A 19,187-nucleotide genomic window follows, 5' to 3' on the forward strand; every position below is an offset into this window, starting at 1 on the left:
ATATATATACATACGGGCTGAAGCTAGCATCATAGCATCATAATTTTGAAATATCTATAAAACCATCAAAAGCTTGTTTGTTTTTATGCTTTTTTTATTTATTATTAGTGTTGCTTAATATGCTTTGCTAAAATTGCTGTTTCTTTGCAGATATCCTCAGAAAAGGGGAATTAAAATTCATTAAAATGACAGATCTATCGGACTTTCAAAGAGGTCAAATTGTTGGTGCTCGTATGGCAGGTGCTAACCTAACGAAAACAGCTGAAATGTTTGGTGTATCAAAAAGTATTGTCTCGAAAGTAATTACAGCCTTTGAGAAACAGGGAAAACCCTCCTCGTCGAAACAAAAGCCTGGAAGAAAACCCAAACTTTCAGATAGGGACCGTCGGACTCTTACGCGAATTTGTAGAAAGGATCACAAAAGTACAGCTCCCAAAATTACTGCAGAGTTTAATGACCACCTCGAGAATCCAGTTTCCACAAAAACTGTTTGCCGGGAGCTGCACAAAGTTGGATTTCAAGAGAGGGCTGCAATCAGAAAACCACTACTTTCAAAAACAAACATTGTAAAGCGTTTGGAGTGGAGTAAAAACCTACAGAATTGGTCCCTAGAGCAGTGGGAGAAAGTTATTTTCTCAAACAAGTCCTCCTTTACCTTATTTCTGACAACCGGCTGAGTATACCTGTGGAGACAGCCAAAAGAAGCATTTGACCCACACTGCCTTCTTCCAACTGTTAAACATGGAGGAGGATCTGTAATGATCTGGGGGAGCTATATCTTGGAAATCCACAGGCCCAATGGTTTCCCTTCATGGCAGAATGAATAGTCAAGAATATTTAAGCATTTTATCAGATCAAATTCATCCTATGATTGCAGAACTGTTTCCAGTGGGAAACAATCTTTCAGGATGATAGTGTACCAATTTACACAGCTAAATTTGTTACTGAATAGCATGAGGAACATTCTAGTGAAGTTGAACATCTTATCTAGCCACCACAGTCCTCAGATCTCAATGTAATTGAACATTTCTGGTGTATTTTAGAAAACAAGTAAGGAGTCGATATCCCCCACCATCATCACTATAGGAACTGGAGACTGTTTTAGCTGAAGAATGGACAAAAATTCCTTTGGAAACAATCCTAACTTTGTACATGTCCTTACCTCGTAGAATTTAAACTGTAATTACAGCCAAAGGCGGTCCTATCCCATATTAAAATAAATTTGTTTGAAATTTTAAGGTGTTTCCATTATTTTGTCCAACCCCTATGTATGTGTGTATGTATATATATATATATATATAAATCCACTCACAAGGCTTTGGTCAACTTGAGGCTATCGTCGAAGGCACTTGCCCAAGGTGCCACAAACTGGGACTGAACCGAAAAACAGTGTTGTTGGGAAGCAAGCTTCTTACTGCACAGCCTATGCGTGTGTGTGTATTTATATATATTATGAGCAGGCTGAGTTGAGTCTCACTGCATGGCACCTGTGGGAAGTGTGCCAGAGAGACCAAAGGTTTGTGAGTGGATTTGGACGATAGAAACTGAAAGAAGCCTGTCGTATACGTGATAGTGTGTGTGTGTGTGTAGTTGTTTGTCTTGACATCGCGTGAGAGTTGATTTGTAAATGACTGTCACTATCGTGCAAGCAGTGTTATTTATTTCCAATTTTCTGCGCAAACATGTCTGGCAATGGGGTTATAATACTCTGTTTAGAAATAAGACAGATCTTCTGATCATTGTAAATCTGCCTCAATAAATTCCATCCGACCCATAAAGATGTGGAAAAGGTAGACAGTGGTGTATACATACATATGTGTGTGTATGTTTCTATGTGTATGTATACATATATGCTTTATATTCATGCATATATTCATATATATATGCACAAACACACACACATATATATATATATAATATATATATATATATATAATATATATATATATATATATATTTATATAAACATATACATGATTATATAGACACAAAGCAAGCATATATTTACGTATATCTATATATAGACAGGCAGATAGATAGAGCGAAACAAAAAGAGAGAGAGCAGAGAAAAAGTGAGAGAGAGAGAGAGAGACAACAAACACACCCACAAATACGCATAGCCACGTAGATTGGACTATATACGTCCTTACGTGTACTGTGTCTACTTCCACGTACATTGACAGCCGATATACAGTTACATGTACATAATACATAGGCCACTAGTCCCTGTACACCCTAACTGATATAAAATTAAACATACCATAGTGCGTTCGCCAAAAGAACTTCTTCAAACTTCACCCACATTGTTTGTTTTTCATAATCAAATCAACACTTGTGACCTCACGTAATGTCTTGTTTCTGCTTCTCAGCCCGGATGCGAACCCTTGTCCTAGTTGTTTCAATATGGGTTCATGTATGTCTCTGTATTTGTATCTATATATATAAATTGTGTGTATGTACGTATACATATATATATATATATATACGTGTAAGTAAGTGCCTGTATGTATATATGTATCGTGTGTCAGTAATTTATTCTACATTTACTATGCCCGAAGGCAAACCAAATAGAAATGCAGCTTCATCACGTTTTAATTCTCGTCCAAACGTGAGCGAACCCTCCTACTTCACTAATGTAATTCTAAATATTTTAGATTATTATTTCATAAAAGTAGGATCGAACCTTAATTTTTCTTTTAAAGTGATATTAGACCAGATCAGACGATGATATTTTATGATATTTGCCAAAAGTATATCTATCCTGAGCGAAAAAAAAAAAAAATTGATAAATTTCAAGTCTCGTGTGAGCAGACGTGATATTGCAAATGTCAACAGTTTGACCAAGATACACGTGGTAGTGATAGAAGGCAACTGGATGCTCTCAAATCCTCTATCTCTTTCAAATTAATTACCTGCGTATGTGAGATATATATTTATTGAATCCTATTATTATGCATGATGTATTTGTTATTGATCTTTACGTGAAGTATTCTATATTAATATTTACTCGTTGCTTTTCTTTTCAGCTGCTCTCCTTAACGTTATACTCTCTTACACTCAGATACACATATTATATAAGGCAGATATAGAAAAGAAAACTTGGTTAAACTGAGCTCATTCATACAATTAGTAGCCGAAACCCTCCTCTGGGTGTATTATCATTAATCGTTGCTTTATTCTCTGTGACTGTGACCTTTGTCAGGGTCTCACTTCCTGCAAACACTGATGATATCGATAACACACAACAGCACTATAATCCCAGGAATTCCTTTTGCGACTTGTAAACTATTCCCAGGCTAGGAATGGTCGAGCACGCCTACCATCAAAGATGTTTACGCCGTAACCTCAACAGCGTCTTACTTTATAGACCAGTGTCCTTGCGAGGTCCATAAGATTTTATTGTTAAAGTTTATGTCGAATAAATTGGTTTCACTTCTACAATACACAATATTTTAACAATATTCTTATTCCTGGTAAATTCTGATCCTTTCACCCGCACGATTTTCACTAAGAAAAAAAAAAAAAAAAAAAAAAAGAAAAACTCGGATTTTTTGCGTGGAATCAAGTACCCTGACCAAATATGCTGCAAACTCCACCACTATCCCGAAATCATTGGAAATTGGCGAACCTTCGGTATAGGTACACACGTGACTTTGTTTACATTTCTGAAGATAACAGAAACCCTTTTCTCCCACCTCTAACCCTAACAGAAACCCTAACCCCCCATATATAAAAAAAAAAGCGCTTTCTTGAAATGTATCCGGTACTTACACCGGTACATATACCGAAGTTACGCCTGGAAAATTTTTTTTCCGTTGAATGAATTCCGGTGACCTCCTAATATGCTACACAGCCCTTTTTGGGGGTCCGGCAAACGGGGTGAGGTGAGGTGGAATCCTCGGAAATTTCACCCCTTATTGATCTTTTCACCTGCACGATTTTCACTAAGATAGAAAAAACTCGGATTGTTTGCATGCAATAAGTACCCTGACCTCCTAATATGCTGCAAACCCCTTATTTTTGTTCGGAAAAAAAGTGGGGTGGGACCGGACTGCCCCCACCACCACCACCACCAATATCCCGGAATCATTAGAATTTTTTTTTTTCGTGGACTGATTTCCGGTGACTTAATATGCTACAAAACCCTTTTTTGGTTCCTGAGTAAAAGTATAATATTAACAAAATATCTTTTTCCTACCTCTTAAAATCACTGGATATAATTTATATAATAATCCCGAATAGATTTTCCTGGCTTGCCAGTCCTCAGTCAAACCATCCAACCCATGCCTGAATGGAAAGCAGACATTAAACGATGATGGTGATGATGATGTATAATGATATATGATAGATTGTTATCCATTCAATGTTTAGGTAAACTTGGGCCCATCTGCCAAGCAGCAACACTGCTTAAGTGCCAACCAGCCTCACCTAGTGATGCTATTTCCCTGTCAGCACATTATGGCTTTCGAGCCATTTCAGGTCTTCTCATTTCAGCCATATATAGAAGCTGGCTTTGTCAACTGCCTTCTGTATCCTCCTTATTACTTTTCTCAGCTCTAAGCTCGAAAATGCAAACCTTTTAAATAACATTGCCATTTTCCTTTCAATTAAACCTCTAGCCCCCACTGTCAGCTGGTAATACTCAACAGTCCAACCCTGTTCCCTGCATTCTTCAATTAATCTCTCATATCTCTTCTTCCATTGCTTTGCATTTGGGATGTTCTCTTCCCATGGCACTGTCAGGTCTAGCAAAATTCCACTTTTTTTGTTCTGGGATCCATAGGATTAAGTCTGGTCTTTTGAGCGGAAATATTAAGTCTTTCCAAATCTGTGGCCAGCTCTCAGTATCCCTTCCATCTTTCATCTGTCTTGTATACTTTTTTGAAGGCCTGATCTTATGTCCTTTACCCTCCTTCTGGAAGTATATCCTTCCACACTTTTCCACTTTTGGGTACTCTCCCTTATTATATCCCTTGATCTCCTTGAGTGATGTACTTATGACACTGAGGACTTGACTGTGATGCCATGTATATCTGTCTAGTGCTAGCCTGCAGTTTGACAGAACATGTCTCTCTGTTGTTTTCTTTCCGCATTTACATTCATCAGTCATTTGTATGTTCCACCAGACTAAACTGCCTTGTGAAGGCAAAACATTGAATGCAGACTTCATCAAGAAGGATGTTCTTGCTTATTCCCAAGCCTAAAGTTCCTTCTATGAGATTCTGTGACTGACCACGTATTCCTCCCATCTCAGGTACTGTCCCTGTTGACTACATTGCACCAAATCTACATTTCACCCATTTATTTCTAATTATATATATATATACTGGGGTTGGACAAAATAATGAAAATACCTTAAGATTTCAAGCAAATTTATTTTAATATGGGATAGGACTGCCTTTGGCTGTAATTACAGCTTGGATTCTACGAGGTATGGTCTTGTACAAAGTTTGAATTGTTTCCAAAGGAATTTTTGTCCATTCTTCAGCTAAAAGTTCTTGTAGTCATGATGGTGGAGGATAGCGACTCCTTACATGTTTTTCTAAAATGCACCATAAATGTTCAATAATATTGAGATCTGGGGACTGTGGTGGCCAGATAAGATGTTCAACTTCACTAAAATGTTCCTTTTTGCCATTCAGTAACAACTTTAGCTGTGTGAATTGGTGCATTATCATCCTGAAAGATTGCATTTCCCTCCAGAAACAGTTCTGCAACCATAGGATGAATTTGATCAGATAAAATACTTAAATAGTCTTGACTGTTCATTTTGCCATGAAGGGGAACCATAGGGCCTGCAGATTTCCAAGATATAACCCTCCAGGTCATAACAGATCCTCCTCCATGTTTAACAGTTGGAAGAAGGCAGTCTAGGTCCAAAAGCTTCTTTTGGCTGTCTCCACAAATATACTCGGCTGGTGGTCAGAAATAAGGTAAAGGGTGACTCGTCCAAGAAAGTAACATTCTCCCACTGCTCTAGGGACGAATTCTGTTGGTTTTTACTCCACTCTGAACATTCGTTTTTGAAAATTGTGGTTTTTATGATTGCAGCCCTCCCAAGAAATCCAACTTTGTGCAACTCTTGGCAAACAGTTTTTGTGGAAACTGGGTTCTTGAGATGGTCATTAAACTCGGCAGTAATTTTGGGAGCTGTACTCTTTTGATCCTTTTTAACAATTCTTGTAAGAGTCCGACAGTCCCTATCTGGAAGTTTTTGTTTTCTTCCAGAGTTTTGTTTCAGCGAGGAGGATTTTCCCTCTTTCTCAAAGGCTGTCATTTTGAGACAGTACTTCTTGATATACTAAACATTTCGGCTGTTTTTGTTACACTAGTGCCTGCCATACGAGCACCAACAATTTGACCTCTTTGAAAGTCTGATAGATCTGTCATTTTAATAAATTTTAAGTCTCCTTTTCTGATGATATCTGAAAAGAAACAGCAGTTTTAGCAAAGCATATTATGCAACACTAATAATCAAAATAAAAAAAACAGGTTTATCATACCCCTCCACCAACAAAGTGTGACTGTCTACCTGTGTTAAAAATTATGATTGTCTTATAAGTTCACATATTCATATACTGTGTATGTTATGGGAACTGATGTGGATGCTGATACTTTAACCAAAGTTCATTGGAGTAAAACCATATATTCATTTAGTACAGCACTGAGCAGATATTTCTCTTTAAAGATTTTTAGATTGAAATAAACATCATCATCATCATTGTTCGACCGTGGTCGAGACAATGGAATTTACCATGCCACGCCAGACTTCACGATCCATCATGGCATTACGGAGGTCCCGTTGCTGGATGCCCGCATCCCTGGAGATCACATCAGGGCAGGAGAGTACTCACATCTCCCTACATTATACAAACTCCAAAACATTTCAGAGCTTTAGTACATTAGTTTTGCAACCACAAACCAGCACTTGTTCCTCACACTCTAATATTTAAGTATTGCTTGCATTCTTGTTTCTGTTTGTACCAGGTTTTTTAACAATATCCTTCTCAATTTCATCTAGTTCTTTATTTAACAGCTGTTAGTCTACACAACTGTCTAATCCAAACAAAAGTCTGCATAGCTGCTAAGTCTACATGGGTATTTAGTCCACACAATGGTTTAGTTCATATAGCTGTCTAATCCATGCAGCTATCAAGTCCACAGAACTGTCAATTCTGTCCATATGTCAAGTTCACACACTTTTCAAGTCTATTATTTGTTCAGTTCACTGAGCTGTCAAATTCACTAAGCTGTTTTTCTTCACAGCATTTTTGTGAAATACATGCAGCTCTCTAGTCCACACAGTTGTCCATGTTTACACTCCTGCCATAGTCTACACAGCTATCTAGTTCAAAGCAGCCTACACACTTGTCTGTTCCACAAAGTTCTCTCATCTATACAGCTGTTTAGTCCACACTGCTGTCTTGCTCACATAGCACTTAAGTCCACACATCTGTCAAGGTAGACAGATGATGAGGTCCATTCACCTGTCTAGCCTATGCAGCTGTGTAGTCCACACTGCTGTCAGTGCCACACAGCTGTTTACTCCATGCTTCTGTTAATTCTCCACATGTCAAATCCAGTGCTGTGTCATCCACACTGCTATTTAGACACTTTCATCCACACAGCTGTTTACTCTGTAAAGTCTTGTAGTCCACCTTGCTACCTAATCCATACCAATGTCTAGTTCACTCTTATAGCAAAACTAGCACTATGACCCGACGTTGCCGGGTCTAGTACTAGTGCTTGTTGTTCATTGCTGGGTTGCAGTAAAAATTTCTCACTAAATCAAGAGCTAAGTTTCTTATTACATTTCAGCCTTGGCCAGTTTTGTTGTTTATGAGCTAGTTGGAGCTTTTTATGAGAGTAACTGATATTCATCGGACTTCGGTTTTCACACCTGGCATAATCATGGAAAATTAGCAGGACTGTGCACATGCCATTAGTTGGATAAAAAAGGATGCAGAAGAAAGCGAAATACTCAAATTTGGCCGCAAAATAGCATGATTTTGAAAATACACATAAATCTCGTTTATTGAGTTTTGGTTTCACACCCAACCTAGTTCTGCGCAATCAGTGTCACGACCGGAATGCATGGATTGGGAGTTTGACTGGCAGAGGTGATCAAGTTGCACATGCCAGCCCTTTTGAAACTCTCACCTCACCTAACCCTGTCATCCTACGAGTGAATAGCAATGGTGGGAAGAAAAGTGCGGATTCCAGCAAAAAGGCAGAGAAATTAGAGCACAAAAAACAGCATTCAAAGTGATTTTTATGAATATGACGCATTGAAGCAAGTAACGCAGTAAGGTCAATAGTTCATGATGCATAGAAGCACGTAAGACATCAAGGTTAACTAAGGTATAAATAATAGTTATGCCTTTTCATCGGAAGGCTAATTGGGCTCCCAATCCACTGAAACGGAGGAGGTTAGGTTCGGAACACAACTAAGCCTTCAACTAAAACCTAGACTAACCTTACAGAAAAGGGCTCAGGAACCTCTAATAGGCAGCTTCTAATCCTGATCTATCACTAACCCATCCTAGGGGTTCTAAATGATGTGGCTCTGAAGATGTGCATGGCGGGTTTGTTTCGGAGGAGGACAGCTGCATTGGATTAAGAACCATTGAAGAATGTTAGCTTTGGAGATCCGCATTGACAAAACTTGCCAAAACTTACCGGCAGCCTTCACTAAAAGGAACCTAGCCTTTTAACCTAACATCTGACTAAGTGAGAATCATTTTCGTTGAGGATAGCATTGGTATACCAATGCATTTATAAATGCTTATCCAAAATCTCGTTGTAAACAATATTGCAGGTTTTACCCTCAGGGGCATATACAAACAGGGCATTCCTACTTCCAACACAGGAGCAGGCAACATAAAGTTGCCCATGTGAAAAGCAGGGCTCGCCCAGATGTATTCCTGCAACTGAGAGTGTCTGTCCCTGCGATTTGTTAATTGACATCTCTTAATGGCTTTCTGGGGTGACTGGGGAAATGAAAAGATTTTCACGGCCACCCTCTGACAGTTTTGAAAGACCATAGAAAATGCGAGCCTTCTACGGGAAAATCTGTGGATTTGTATAAAGGACACACAGACATTTTGCTGTTTATAGATGATATAGAGATTACTCTCTTTACTCTTACTCTTTTACATGTTTCAGTCATTTGACTGCGGCCATGCTGGAGCACCGCCTTTAGTCAAGCAAATCGACCCTGGGACTTATTCTTTGTAAGCCCAGTACTTATTCTATTGGTCTCTTTTGCCGAACTGCTAAGTGACGGAGGCGTAAACACACCAGCATCGGTTGTCATGCAATGCTAGGGGGACAAACACAGACACACAAACACATACACACACATACATATATATATACATATATACGACAGGCTTCTTTCAGTTTCCGTCTACCAAATCCGGGGCTATATCAGAAGACTCTTGCCCAAGATGCCACGCAGTGGGACTGAACTGCTAAATCTACACAACTGTTGCATTTTCTCATTCCTCTGTAATCCATGCAGCTAAATATTCCAATGAGTGTTAAGTCCACATAGTATTTCATCCACATTGATGTTTAGTCCTCATAGCAGTTTAAGTATGAACAGCTGTTGAGTTCACACAGCTACCAAGTCTACACACCTGTTCAATTTACATATCTCTGTATTCCACATTAATATATATATTCTACACAGCTGTCTTGTACACATTGTTGTCTAATTCACATTCTGATTAAAGTCTGTTAGTCTTATCAATTCAATACAATGACCTCATAGATTATTTATATTTTGTGCTCCTACTAGAATTGCCCAGATTTCTATTACAAAATATTTGCAAAATAACTAAATATAACTTCTTGCTAATAAATACCTAGGCAATTCTTGAATGGCACATCTAGCCACATTTTTATTGGCTGCTAGATGAAAAAGGGTGCCTCAGTTTTAAAAACAAAGAGTACAGGTAGTTTGGGTACACACCCAAACCATTAAACATCTATTTTCTTTATGAAATGAATGTCAATATTAATTTGAAATAACTTTAAAGTATATATTTACATTAATTCTATATTTATAGATAATTTTATCTAATTATCAACATTGTCTTTTTTCTGAACACCGCTGATAATATTGTCACAAGTCAACCCTTAATTATCTACACTGTCATCGAACTCTTACAGTACTGTGTTTATCATAGAATATATTTCATAAACAAATAATAATAATAATAATAATAATAATTCTTTCTACCTATAGGCATAAAGTCTGAAATTTTGTAGGGGAGAGGACTAGTCAGTTACATCAATTCCCATGCTGAACTGGCACATATTTCATTGACCCCAAATGGATGAAAGGTGAAATCAGAACATAAAGATGGGTGAAATGTTGTTAAGCATTTTGTGAAATGTGCTAATGATTCTACTGTCTCAGTAACAATGTTTTCTTTATTAACCACAAAAATATTGGAGCAATGTAATGTGAGGCTACATAAAGGAGTGTGTAAAAAAGATTAAAAAATCAACAATAAAAAATTCCAACAATGAATAATTTCCCAAAAGAGAGAGCTTTCCTAGGGCTGCTTATGGAAACTGCACAAACCCCAGTTGCCTTCACCACTAGACCTCTCCTCATTCTCTTCCTTCTAGCTACAGGTACCTGCTTAGAGTAGACCCATTCACTCAGACCAGTCTTGCCATAATCACTCACTTTTCAAAACATTGTTGGAAGGCAGCAGTACCCTCCCTCACTTTCCTTTTCAAGTTGATGAGGGACTGGAAAAAATGGTCAGTGTCTGTCTTCAGCTCTTTCAATATGGTCCTCCATACAGCCTCTTTGCTCAGGCTGCTAGACACATAAATGCTGCCTGCCCTTCCCAGCCAAAGGAAGGTGGTGGACCAATCTTCACGATGGACTCAATTAATGGCTGGAGCTGCTCTACAGGTGACAGCAGGTGTTTGACATACACCCACAAGTCAGTAATGTTTCGACATTGGATGAGAGCATACAGAACAGTTTCGTCACTCTGCATGCAACCCTGGGTGACGGCACTTCCATGCTTGTAGAGTTCGTCCCAAACTGGCAATGCTCCCCTGTAGCATGCAGAAGTTTTGACACTTTGCACACATCTCAGTCAGGTTTGACTGATGGCACATCCATGCCTGTAGAGTTTTTCTCAGACCATTAATTCTATCCAGCCAGGCCAAGGATTTCTGGAAATTATCTATGGGCTCTAGCACAAAAGTCCTCCAGCATAGATCACCAGTTGATTCTAATTGATGCCCAGATTCTCCACAAGAATGTTGTACTTGCCCACCACTTAATCCCAATAGAACATCTAAGTAGAACTTCCAGTGACCACATTGCCCAACTGGCAGAGGAGCATAAGCACTCTAGGTGCCGAGTGCCCTGCCTCAGTCTATGTTTGAGCCAGGGCTGCAGCAAATTCACTTCCATAATTCCTAATTTAATTCCTTGGCTATGTATGTTTTGTTCTCCAGATTAGTCTCAGGCATTTTTCAATCTGCTGGTGTGTTGTCTGTTCTAGCCATTATAGTTATATATACATTTTAGCTCTTTTAAGTCAATAAAAATGTCCTCATTCATTTGACATATTGCATCAGTGAAACCACTAAATCTAGATTTGAAAGATTTATTTTTTATGTTATTTTTTTTATTAGCGTTACTGGTGTTGTTGATGGTGGAGGGTGAGATTGCTGATGTGTTGAATGGAGAACTATTTTTTTTGTCCTGTGACCTAATTTTTGTTGTTTTCACTTTCATTGTTGCTGCTGTGTTTTCATCTGCCTTGTTATTATTTTGGATAGTTTTGTTATAATGTAAAGTGTGGTGGTAGTGATGGTTTTATTTTCGCATTCTTTTATTTTGTTCCCATTATTATATCTACATTGTCTGTTAACTATCCATGTAAGTAGTGGAAAGAAGATATTTTCATTGATTTGAGAAGCCATGTTGTGTTTTCTTTCTTTAAAAGATATGAAATCTACAATTATAAATTTTAAAATTTGTCCTTAAAGAGTGAATTGTTCACAAACCAACTTGCTGACTTATTTAGTAAACAGTCCAACAAAAATGCAAATACCAAACTGAAGTAACAAAACTTATGAACTGTGAACAAGCCACCTCTCCTTCCAAACACCAATAATAATAATAATAATAATAATAACGGACTCTCTCGTCAAAGATGATGTATGAGTGTTTAGCTCTTGTCAAGGAACTTGCACAAATGATATGTTTATAGTGATCAAATGTATGCATTGTACATTAGCACACTTCCTATATTTCCTGAACAGGTGTACAGTGTGCCATGCATCAAGTGTCAAAGTGATCATGGAACAACATGAGATGAAGTGATTTGTTCAAGAACAAAACACACCACCTGGTTTAGGAATTGAAACCAAAATCATATGATCATAAGTGCAACATTCTAACCACTTGGTCATGTGTCCCCACTATAATAATAGTAATAACCCTTTCTACTGAAGGCACAAGTCCTGAAATTTTTGGGGAGAGGACTAGTCAATTACATCAATTTGATGGTCTGGTCTGTATGCACTGGAAAGTCCCAAAGACCATCAAAGCTAATAAACCAAATATTGTTGTGAAAGACCAAACTAATAAAATCTGTTTATTGATTGACTTGAGCATGCCTTGTGATCATAATATCTGAGCAAAAAAAATTTGATAAGCTCAGAAAATATAAAGATTTTCAAATCAAAATCAAAAAGATGTGGCATCTCAAGATGGTTACAATGTAATTGATTGTAGGAGTGCTTGGAATGATCAAAAAAGGAACCGAAAATTATTTGAAGATGATCCTTGGTTTACCATCCATGAAAGAAGTGAAACAAATTGTCTTAAATGGTATGTCACATGTATTGAGAAATATATTGTTGGCGATAGGAAGTGCATCCAGCTGTAGAAACTGCCAAATCAAGATTGGAGCCTGGTGCAGCCATCTGGTTCGCCAGCCCTCAGACAAACTCGTCCAACCCATGCTAGCATGGAAAGCGGACATTAAACGATGATGATGATGATTGTCACTGTGAACTCTCTTTCCTTTTATTTTCTTTAGTTTCTTTTTTTTTCCGTTATTTTCTTTTTCTTTTCCTCTGTCTATCTTCCCCTTTTTCTCTCTCACATGACATTGTAAATGAACAATCTGTTGTCTTTATTTTAATGGCCTACCAATATATACAGTGAGTTTCTTTGCCTTAGGTGTTCGGAAAACACTCAGCAAGAAATGAAAACAAAATTGAAAGAAGAAGATAATGATGATGATTTCAAATTTTGGCACAAGGCCAGCAGTTTGGGGAAGGGGTTAAGTCAATTGTACCATCATACCACCATGAAAAAACAGAAAGAGAAATTTTTCTGCGTGATTTAAGGGGTATTTAGGTGTTATTTTTAGCACATCTCACAACCACCTGATACCCTCCTCATTTGTTTGTCATTCTGACGTATTGATGTTTTTTTAATATCTTTTGCCCCATAAACACTTTTAATGGTCTATTGCTAGGATTTAAACCAAAAATTTGAACTGAAGTAGTGTTCTGAATATGTTGTAGTGTTTTCAATGGATTTAGAGGTATTATTTTGTTGACTAAGAAAGGATGAAAGGCAAAGACAACTGTGGCAGAATTTGAACTCAGAACATGAAGGTGGATGAAATGCCACTAAGCATTTCGCCTGGTGTGCTAACAATTCTACCAGCTCACCACCTTCATAATGATAATAATAATAATAATGGCTTCAAATTTTGGCACAAGGCCTGCAGTTTCAGGGGTGGTGGTAAGTTGATTGCATCAACCCTGGTGATCAACTGGTACTTATTTTACTGACCCTCGAAAAGATGAAAGGCAAGTTGACCTTACCAGCATGTAAACTCAGAACATAAAGACAGGCAAAATGCCATTAAGCATTTTACCTGGCATACAGGGCTGGATTGATAGGTGGTGGATGAAGAGGGCAATTGCCCTGAGCCACCCTCGATATCAGGGTTGCTATGAAGGGTATGGTACACCCAATACAGGGATGCCCCACCTCCCAGCATTCTTGCATGCAGAAACTGTCTTTCAATATACAAACATATCTTTAAAAATGAGATGGATCCTCATTTTTGATAAATAACCATAGATTTTTTTCAGATTATTGACACCAATTCATTCAATTAAAAAACAGTTTGCTAACCTTGTCCCAAAAGTTGCTACAATTCCCTTGGGAATTAATTGTTGCTGCTTTTGGGACAAGGACAGAGAAAAAGTATGTATCTGTGAGTGTGTCTGCATTTGTATGTGAGAGAAAAAGTATGAATGTATGTAAGGATAGATAAAGAGATAATTACATTTATGTTTACATGTTTTTCATTAAATCAAATCTTTTTTTTTCCTTTCTTTTTTTTTCTCAGGATTTTTCATCATTTTCTCAAATACTTGAAATTACTTCTAGGAGAGTGGGTCAAATTGATAACTGGAACAAAATGAGTAATTAACAATTTCTTGTTATTTTCACACCACTTGTTTGAAACCATTGCATTGCAAGTGCTGCACCATCTTTGGAAGTAAACATTGATCACCATAGTTGTTGCAGTTGAGAGTGGCTGTGTGGTAAGTAGCTTGCTTACCAACCACTTGGTTCTGGGTTCAGTCCCACTGCGTGGCCCCTTGGCCAAGTGTCTTCTACTATAGCCTCAGGCCAACCAAAGCCCTTGTAAGTGGATTTGATAGATGGAAACTGAAAGGTGCCCGTCATATTTACATATATATATGTATGTATATATGTATGTGTATTTGTGTGTCTGTGTTCGTTCCCCTCCCCCCATCATTTCTTGACAACCGATGCTGTTGTGTTTATGTTCTCGTAACTTAGCAGCGATTCGGCAAAATAGACCGAAAGGATAAGTACTAGGCTTACAAAGAATAAGTCTTTGGGGTGATTTGTTTGACTAAAAGCAATGCTCCAGCATGGCCACAGTCAAATGACTGAAACAAGTAAAAGAATAAAAGAATAGTCAAGTAACAGGTACTTTTTTTTTCAAGAAAGTTTCCTTCGACTTTAACTCAGTTGTAATTGAGGTAGTTAATAAAATATCTAGCTAATTTTTAGTGTTTTTCTGTTGGACTGCACATAAATTTTTTTCCCACATTAATGTCCAATTTGATAATTTTCAATTTTCAAAAAAATGTCTAAATCGGGGCAAAATGAGTAATGACTAATTTTGATAATTTTTTTTCTCTTTAATTGCATATGTATCAGAAAGAGAGCCAGGTAGAATTCTGCTTTTAGCACCCCGTATAACCCTTCATAACTTTTTTATTTTTTGGAATTTTCAGAAAATTTTTACAAATTTGTATTCTACACACAGAAATTCATACCACTATGAAAAAACAAAAAGAGAAATTTTTCTGTGTGATTTAAGGGGTATTTAGCTGTTGTTTTTAACACATCTCACGACCACTTGATACTCGCCTGGTGTATTATTTTATCAACATCGAAGGATAAACATTGTAAATAATTTATAGTTATTGGGAAAAGAAGCGTTGTCTCTCTCTAAAGAAAAAGACCAGTCAGTATTGAGAGAGTTCCTCTATGATGGTAGGGCCAGACATTTACAAGGGTTCTAGTTGCATGCTGTTCATGTTTAGGGGTGGAGTTCAGTATTGTTTTCTTAAAACAGCTTGATTGTGTGTTTGTACTGTTGAAGAAGACAAAATTGGTATGATCCCATTGAAAGATATTTTCAATATCTCTGTTCATGGAGTTATTGTAGATTTGGTGTGAAGTATTTAGGTTGTGTGTTTGGTTATGGAAGGTTAGAGACAAAATAAATACTTCATCATATTGTGTTAGATAAACCCTTCAGTGCTGATCTAACACCACATTTAGAACCACACCCCATCCTGCTTAACATTTTATGTGTATGGACAGTATAGTTAATTCTATATTTCTAAAAGAAATAGGGTGAGATCTAAGAATGATTTAAAATTCTATCCAGTGGTAGGATTATCTCTTAACCCTTTAACATTCAGTTTATCATGTCAAATATAATGTTTATTTATTCATATTGTTTTGGATTAATCATGTATTATCTCATAGCTATGAGGTTTTGATCATGTAATTGTTTATTTTTAGATTGACATTGTAGGGTAGGTGTGAGAGGCTTGATCTATTTGGTTTGAACATACAACAGATAGAATATTTTGGCCAGATGTGGCTGGTTTAAATGCTAACAGGTTAATCTATTTAATGCCACCAAACCATTGCCCTTTACCATTAATCTGAGTTTTAGAGCTCTTTTTAAAAGATTTTTTAGACACTTGATTTTTAAATTTCATTATCTATTTGTCCTTACTTTAGAAGGAAAGAATTAACAGCAATATCACCAAGACTAATATTATTTTTTCTTTAATAGAAATTATTGACATGCTGTGTTTTGGATGCTTAAGCATTGAAACTTCTGGTCTGAACACTGAAGACAGACCTGTTAGTGTTGTTGCTATTATCGTTACTTTTATTGTCATGTGTGCTTATTTCATTTTATTATTGAGACTTTATGACCAATTTTGAGACAATGAAAGAACCTCCACTTGGTTATACAATGTGCTACAAATGACCACCAAATTTCCCTTAAATCACACCCTAGTGTCTTCAAAAAAAGATACATTGCAAATGTGGTCCTAGATATCCCTAAAATTAGGTAATAACAACATTATCAAATTATTTTCAGTATTGTTTTATTATTCTTAATTTGTAAAAACTTATTAATAAAAATTGTCATTGAGCTTCAGTAAAACACTCAATATTCTCTTTTCTCTCTTTTTTAAAGGTCTTCACTTCATTTTTAATTCTTAGCAATGGGTAATTTTTTCACGAAAGCACCAATTGCAAGTAGCCCGGAGTTTGCTAAGTTTGTTGAAAAAACTATTCATGAAAACTGTATTGTGGTTTTCTCCAAGACCTACTGCCCCCATTGTAACACTGTGAAAACAATATTTGATAATCTTAGTGTAAATTACAAAACTATTGAATTGAACAAACGAGAAGATGGTGAGCAGATCATGTCTGTACTGCAAGAAATTTCCCATAGGAGAACGGTAAATTCATGAGATTTTTATTATTCATTTCTTTTTGCATACACATCTACATAAAAAGATGTTTTCCTATAATTATCTATATATCTTCTCTGCCCATTAATCCTGGGAATTACATGGGGCTACTTAGGAAACTCCTCCATTGGATCCTCTCAGAAGCAACTGTCATTACACTTTGCATATGGATTCCCAAACATAAACAAATGAGTCTGTGGATATAGTAATGGGTTTCATAAACTGAAATTTGAAAGTAGGACACAATGAAGGCCAAATCAAAACATCATCACTGTTGCTTTTTTACCTCTGCTATATCCTTTGTTTCTTTGATCTAGATAGTTGCATTTCACCTCTACCTGTCTCCCTTCTCATCACACCTACTGTGCCTCTACACATACTATTATATCCAATCCTTTCATTGTAAAGCATCATTCCACCTCAATTTCATCAATTTACAGATGGTCATTGAACATGAAATGAATCAGTCTCACCATTATAGGGGCAAATGGGGTCTGTCATAAGCACTGTCCCCATTGTTTTGATTTCATGGGGTGGAGGCTGTCATTAAGCTTCTGTTTTTTGTTTTTTTTCCTCCTGGGACAATCATAAACAAAACATTTACAGTTAGCTAGCCTTAGCTACTATTTTCTAAATCAGGGTCTATCTTCCATGCTGTTTACATGACTGTATATGTTTCCTATAATAATACAAACTATGAATTATAACTAGTTTATATATTTACTTTTATTTCAGGTTCCTCGTGTATTTGTGAATGGTAACTGTATTGGTGGCTGTGATGATACAAAAGCTCTCTATCAATCAGGGAAACTTCAAGAGAAGATAAATGAGTGTTCTGAAACGAAAGAAACATCCTAATGTTATTGTTCCCACTCCATTTCATCATGCATTTGGATTTCTGCTGGTTAGCCAGTATTTCTATTGGAATGTTCTCCTTGTAGAACTACTGTAAAAAAAATTGTATTAGAATTTAAGACTAATTTATCATGAAATGAGAAAATTGAATTGAAAATAATATCAAACTAGTTAAAAAATTTGGACATAAAAAGACACAATTTACATATGTTAAAAAAAACTAATAAATTATTTATTTTTCGCATAATTAAAAAAAATCAAGTGGATATTAAGTGTTTTTTCATACAGTTGTTGTTCTTGTTTCATTCTGAGAAAGCCTTGTGCAAGCTCTATCATCAAAACCATGGGTTGAATGGTTCAACAGAATTTGGTAAACCTGAAGACTGCCTCAATCTCAAGTGTTTACTTCACCATGGGTTTCTAAAGCTGGATACCTTTCCTAATACCAACCACTGTTTAAAGTGTCAATGACAAATATGAGAGATGTTGAGAATGATAACAGATATGAGGGGATATTAAAGTTGAACTATAGTAGTTATAACAGGAAGCTCAGGGAAAAGTAAAAGCTAAATGGTAGCACAGAAAAGGGTCATCAGTGGAAAAGGACTATATATGTATATAAATACACACCCACAAGCATATATAAAAATCATCCAGTCCACACTGTAAAGTGGTTGGCATTTATTTGGAAGGGCATCTGGCTGTAAAAAAAAACATGCCAAAACTGACCTCTCCTGTGATGGTGCTATGCAAAAAGCACTCGGTTCACTCTGCAGAGTGACTGGTGTTAAGAAAGGCATCCAGCTGTAAAAAGCCTGCCGAAACAGACACAGTAGCCGGAGTTAGGCTTCTGCTTAGCTGGCTCCTGTCAAAGTGTCCAACCCATTCCTGCATGGAAGACAGACATTAAATGATGATGATATATATCATCATTTAGTTTCCATGCAGGCATGGGTCACACGATTTGATACAATCCTGTGGGTTCAAAGACTTTGTGCTCCAATGTTCTCTATGGCATAATTTCTATGCCTGTGTGCCCTTCCTAAAGCCAACCACTTTACTGTGAGCACTGGATACTTTTATGCCACCAACACTAGTGAAGTCGTCATGTAGCTTGTAAGGTTAAGAACCCAGAATACGGGGTGTCGGATTTATGCTTAGAGATAAGGGGTAGGAAGAAATGTGAATTTTATAGAAAATTTATAGGCTTGTAT

General features: G+C 36.9%; 2 protein-coding genes across 7 annotated transcripts in view; one reads left to right on the top strand and one right to left on the bottom strand.

The window, feature by feature from the left end:
- The window catches only part of LOC115213782 (TBC1 domain family member 9), an 82,289-nt gene extending 79,689 nt beyond the window's left edge, over positions 1–2,600 (bottom strand). For 3 of the 4 annotated variants that reach the window (XM_036504837.1, XM_036504836.1, XM_029782627.2), the window contains exon 1: positions 2,261–2,304. In XM_036504837.1, coding sequence (XP_036360730.1) covers positions 2,261–2,304 — 44 coding nt within the window. Of the gene's footprint in view, positions 1–2,260 lie in introns of all 4 variants that reach the window. The other variant, XM_029782626.2, reaches the window with a different exon arrangement.
- A 167-nt stretch (positions 2,601–2,767) lies between these two features.
- LOC115213783 (glutaredoxin) lies at positions 2,768–18,120 on the top strand. Of its 3 annotated transcripts, none has more exons than XM_029782628.2 (3): positions 2,768–2,916; positions 16,839–17,106; positions 17,854–18,120. In XM_029782628.2, exons 2-3 carry the CDS (start codon positions 16,867–16,869, stop codon positions 17,974–17,976), a joined length of 363 nt encoding a protein of 120 aa, XP_029638488.1. In that variant the 5' UTR covers positions 2,768–2,916; positions 16,839–16,866; the 3' UTR covers positions 17,977–18,120. The 3 variants fall into 3 exon arrangements, with proteins under 3 accessions (XP_029638488.1, XP_036360731.1, XP_029638489.1); XM_036504838.1 differs by having other exon boundaries at positions 2,797–2,920; XM_029782629.1 differs by lacking the exon at positions 2,768–2,916 and adding an exon at positions 14,483–14,619.
- The last annotated feature ends 1,067 nt before the right edge of the window (positions 18,121–19,187 follow it).

The sequence above is a fragment of the Octopus sinensis genome, linkage group LG7 (assembly GCF_006345805.1).
Source record: "Octopus sinensis linkage group LG7, ASM634580v1, whole genome shotgun sequence".
Taxonomy (NCBI): domain Eukaryota; kingdom Metazoa; phylum Mollusca; class Cephalopoda; order Octopoda; family Octopodidae; genus Octopus; species Octopus sinensis.

Coding starts and splice junctions, on each gene's coding strand:
- LOC115213783 (XM_029782628.2), top strand. CDS start 16,867: ATGGGTAATTTTTTCACGAAAGCACCAATTGCAAGTAGCCCGGAGTTT. Junction 17,107..17,853: donor AAATTTCCCATAGGAGAACG/GTAAATTCATGA, acceptor CTTTTATTTCAG/GTTCCTCGTGTATTTGTGAA.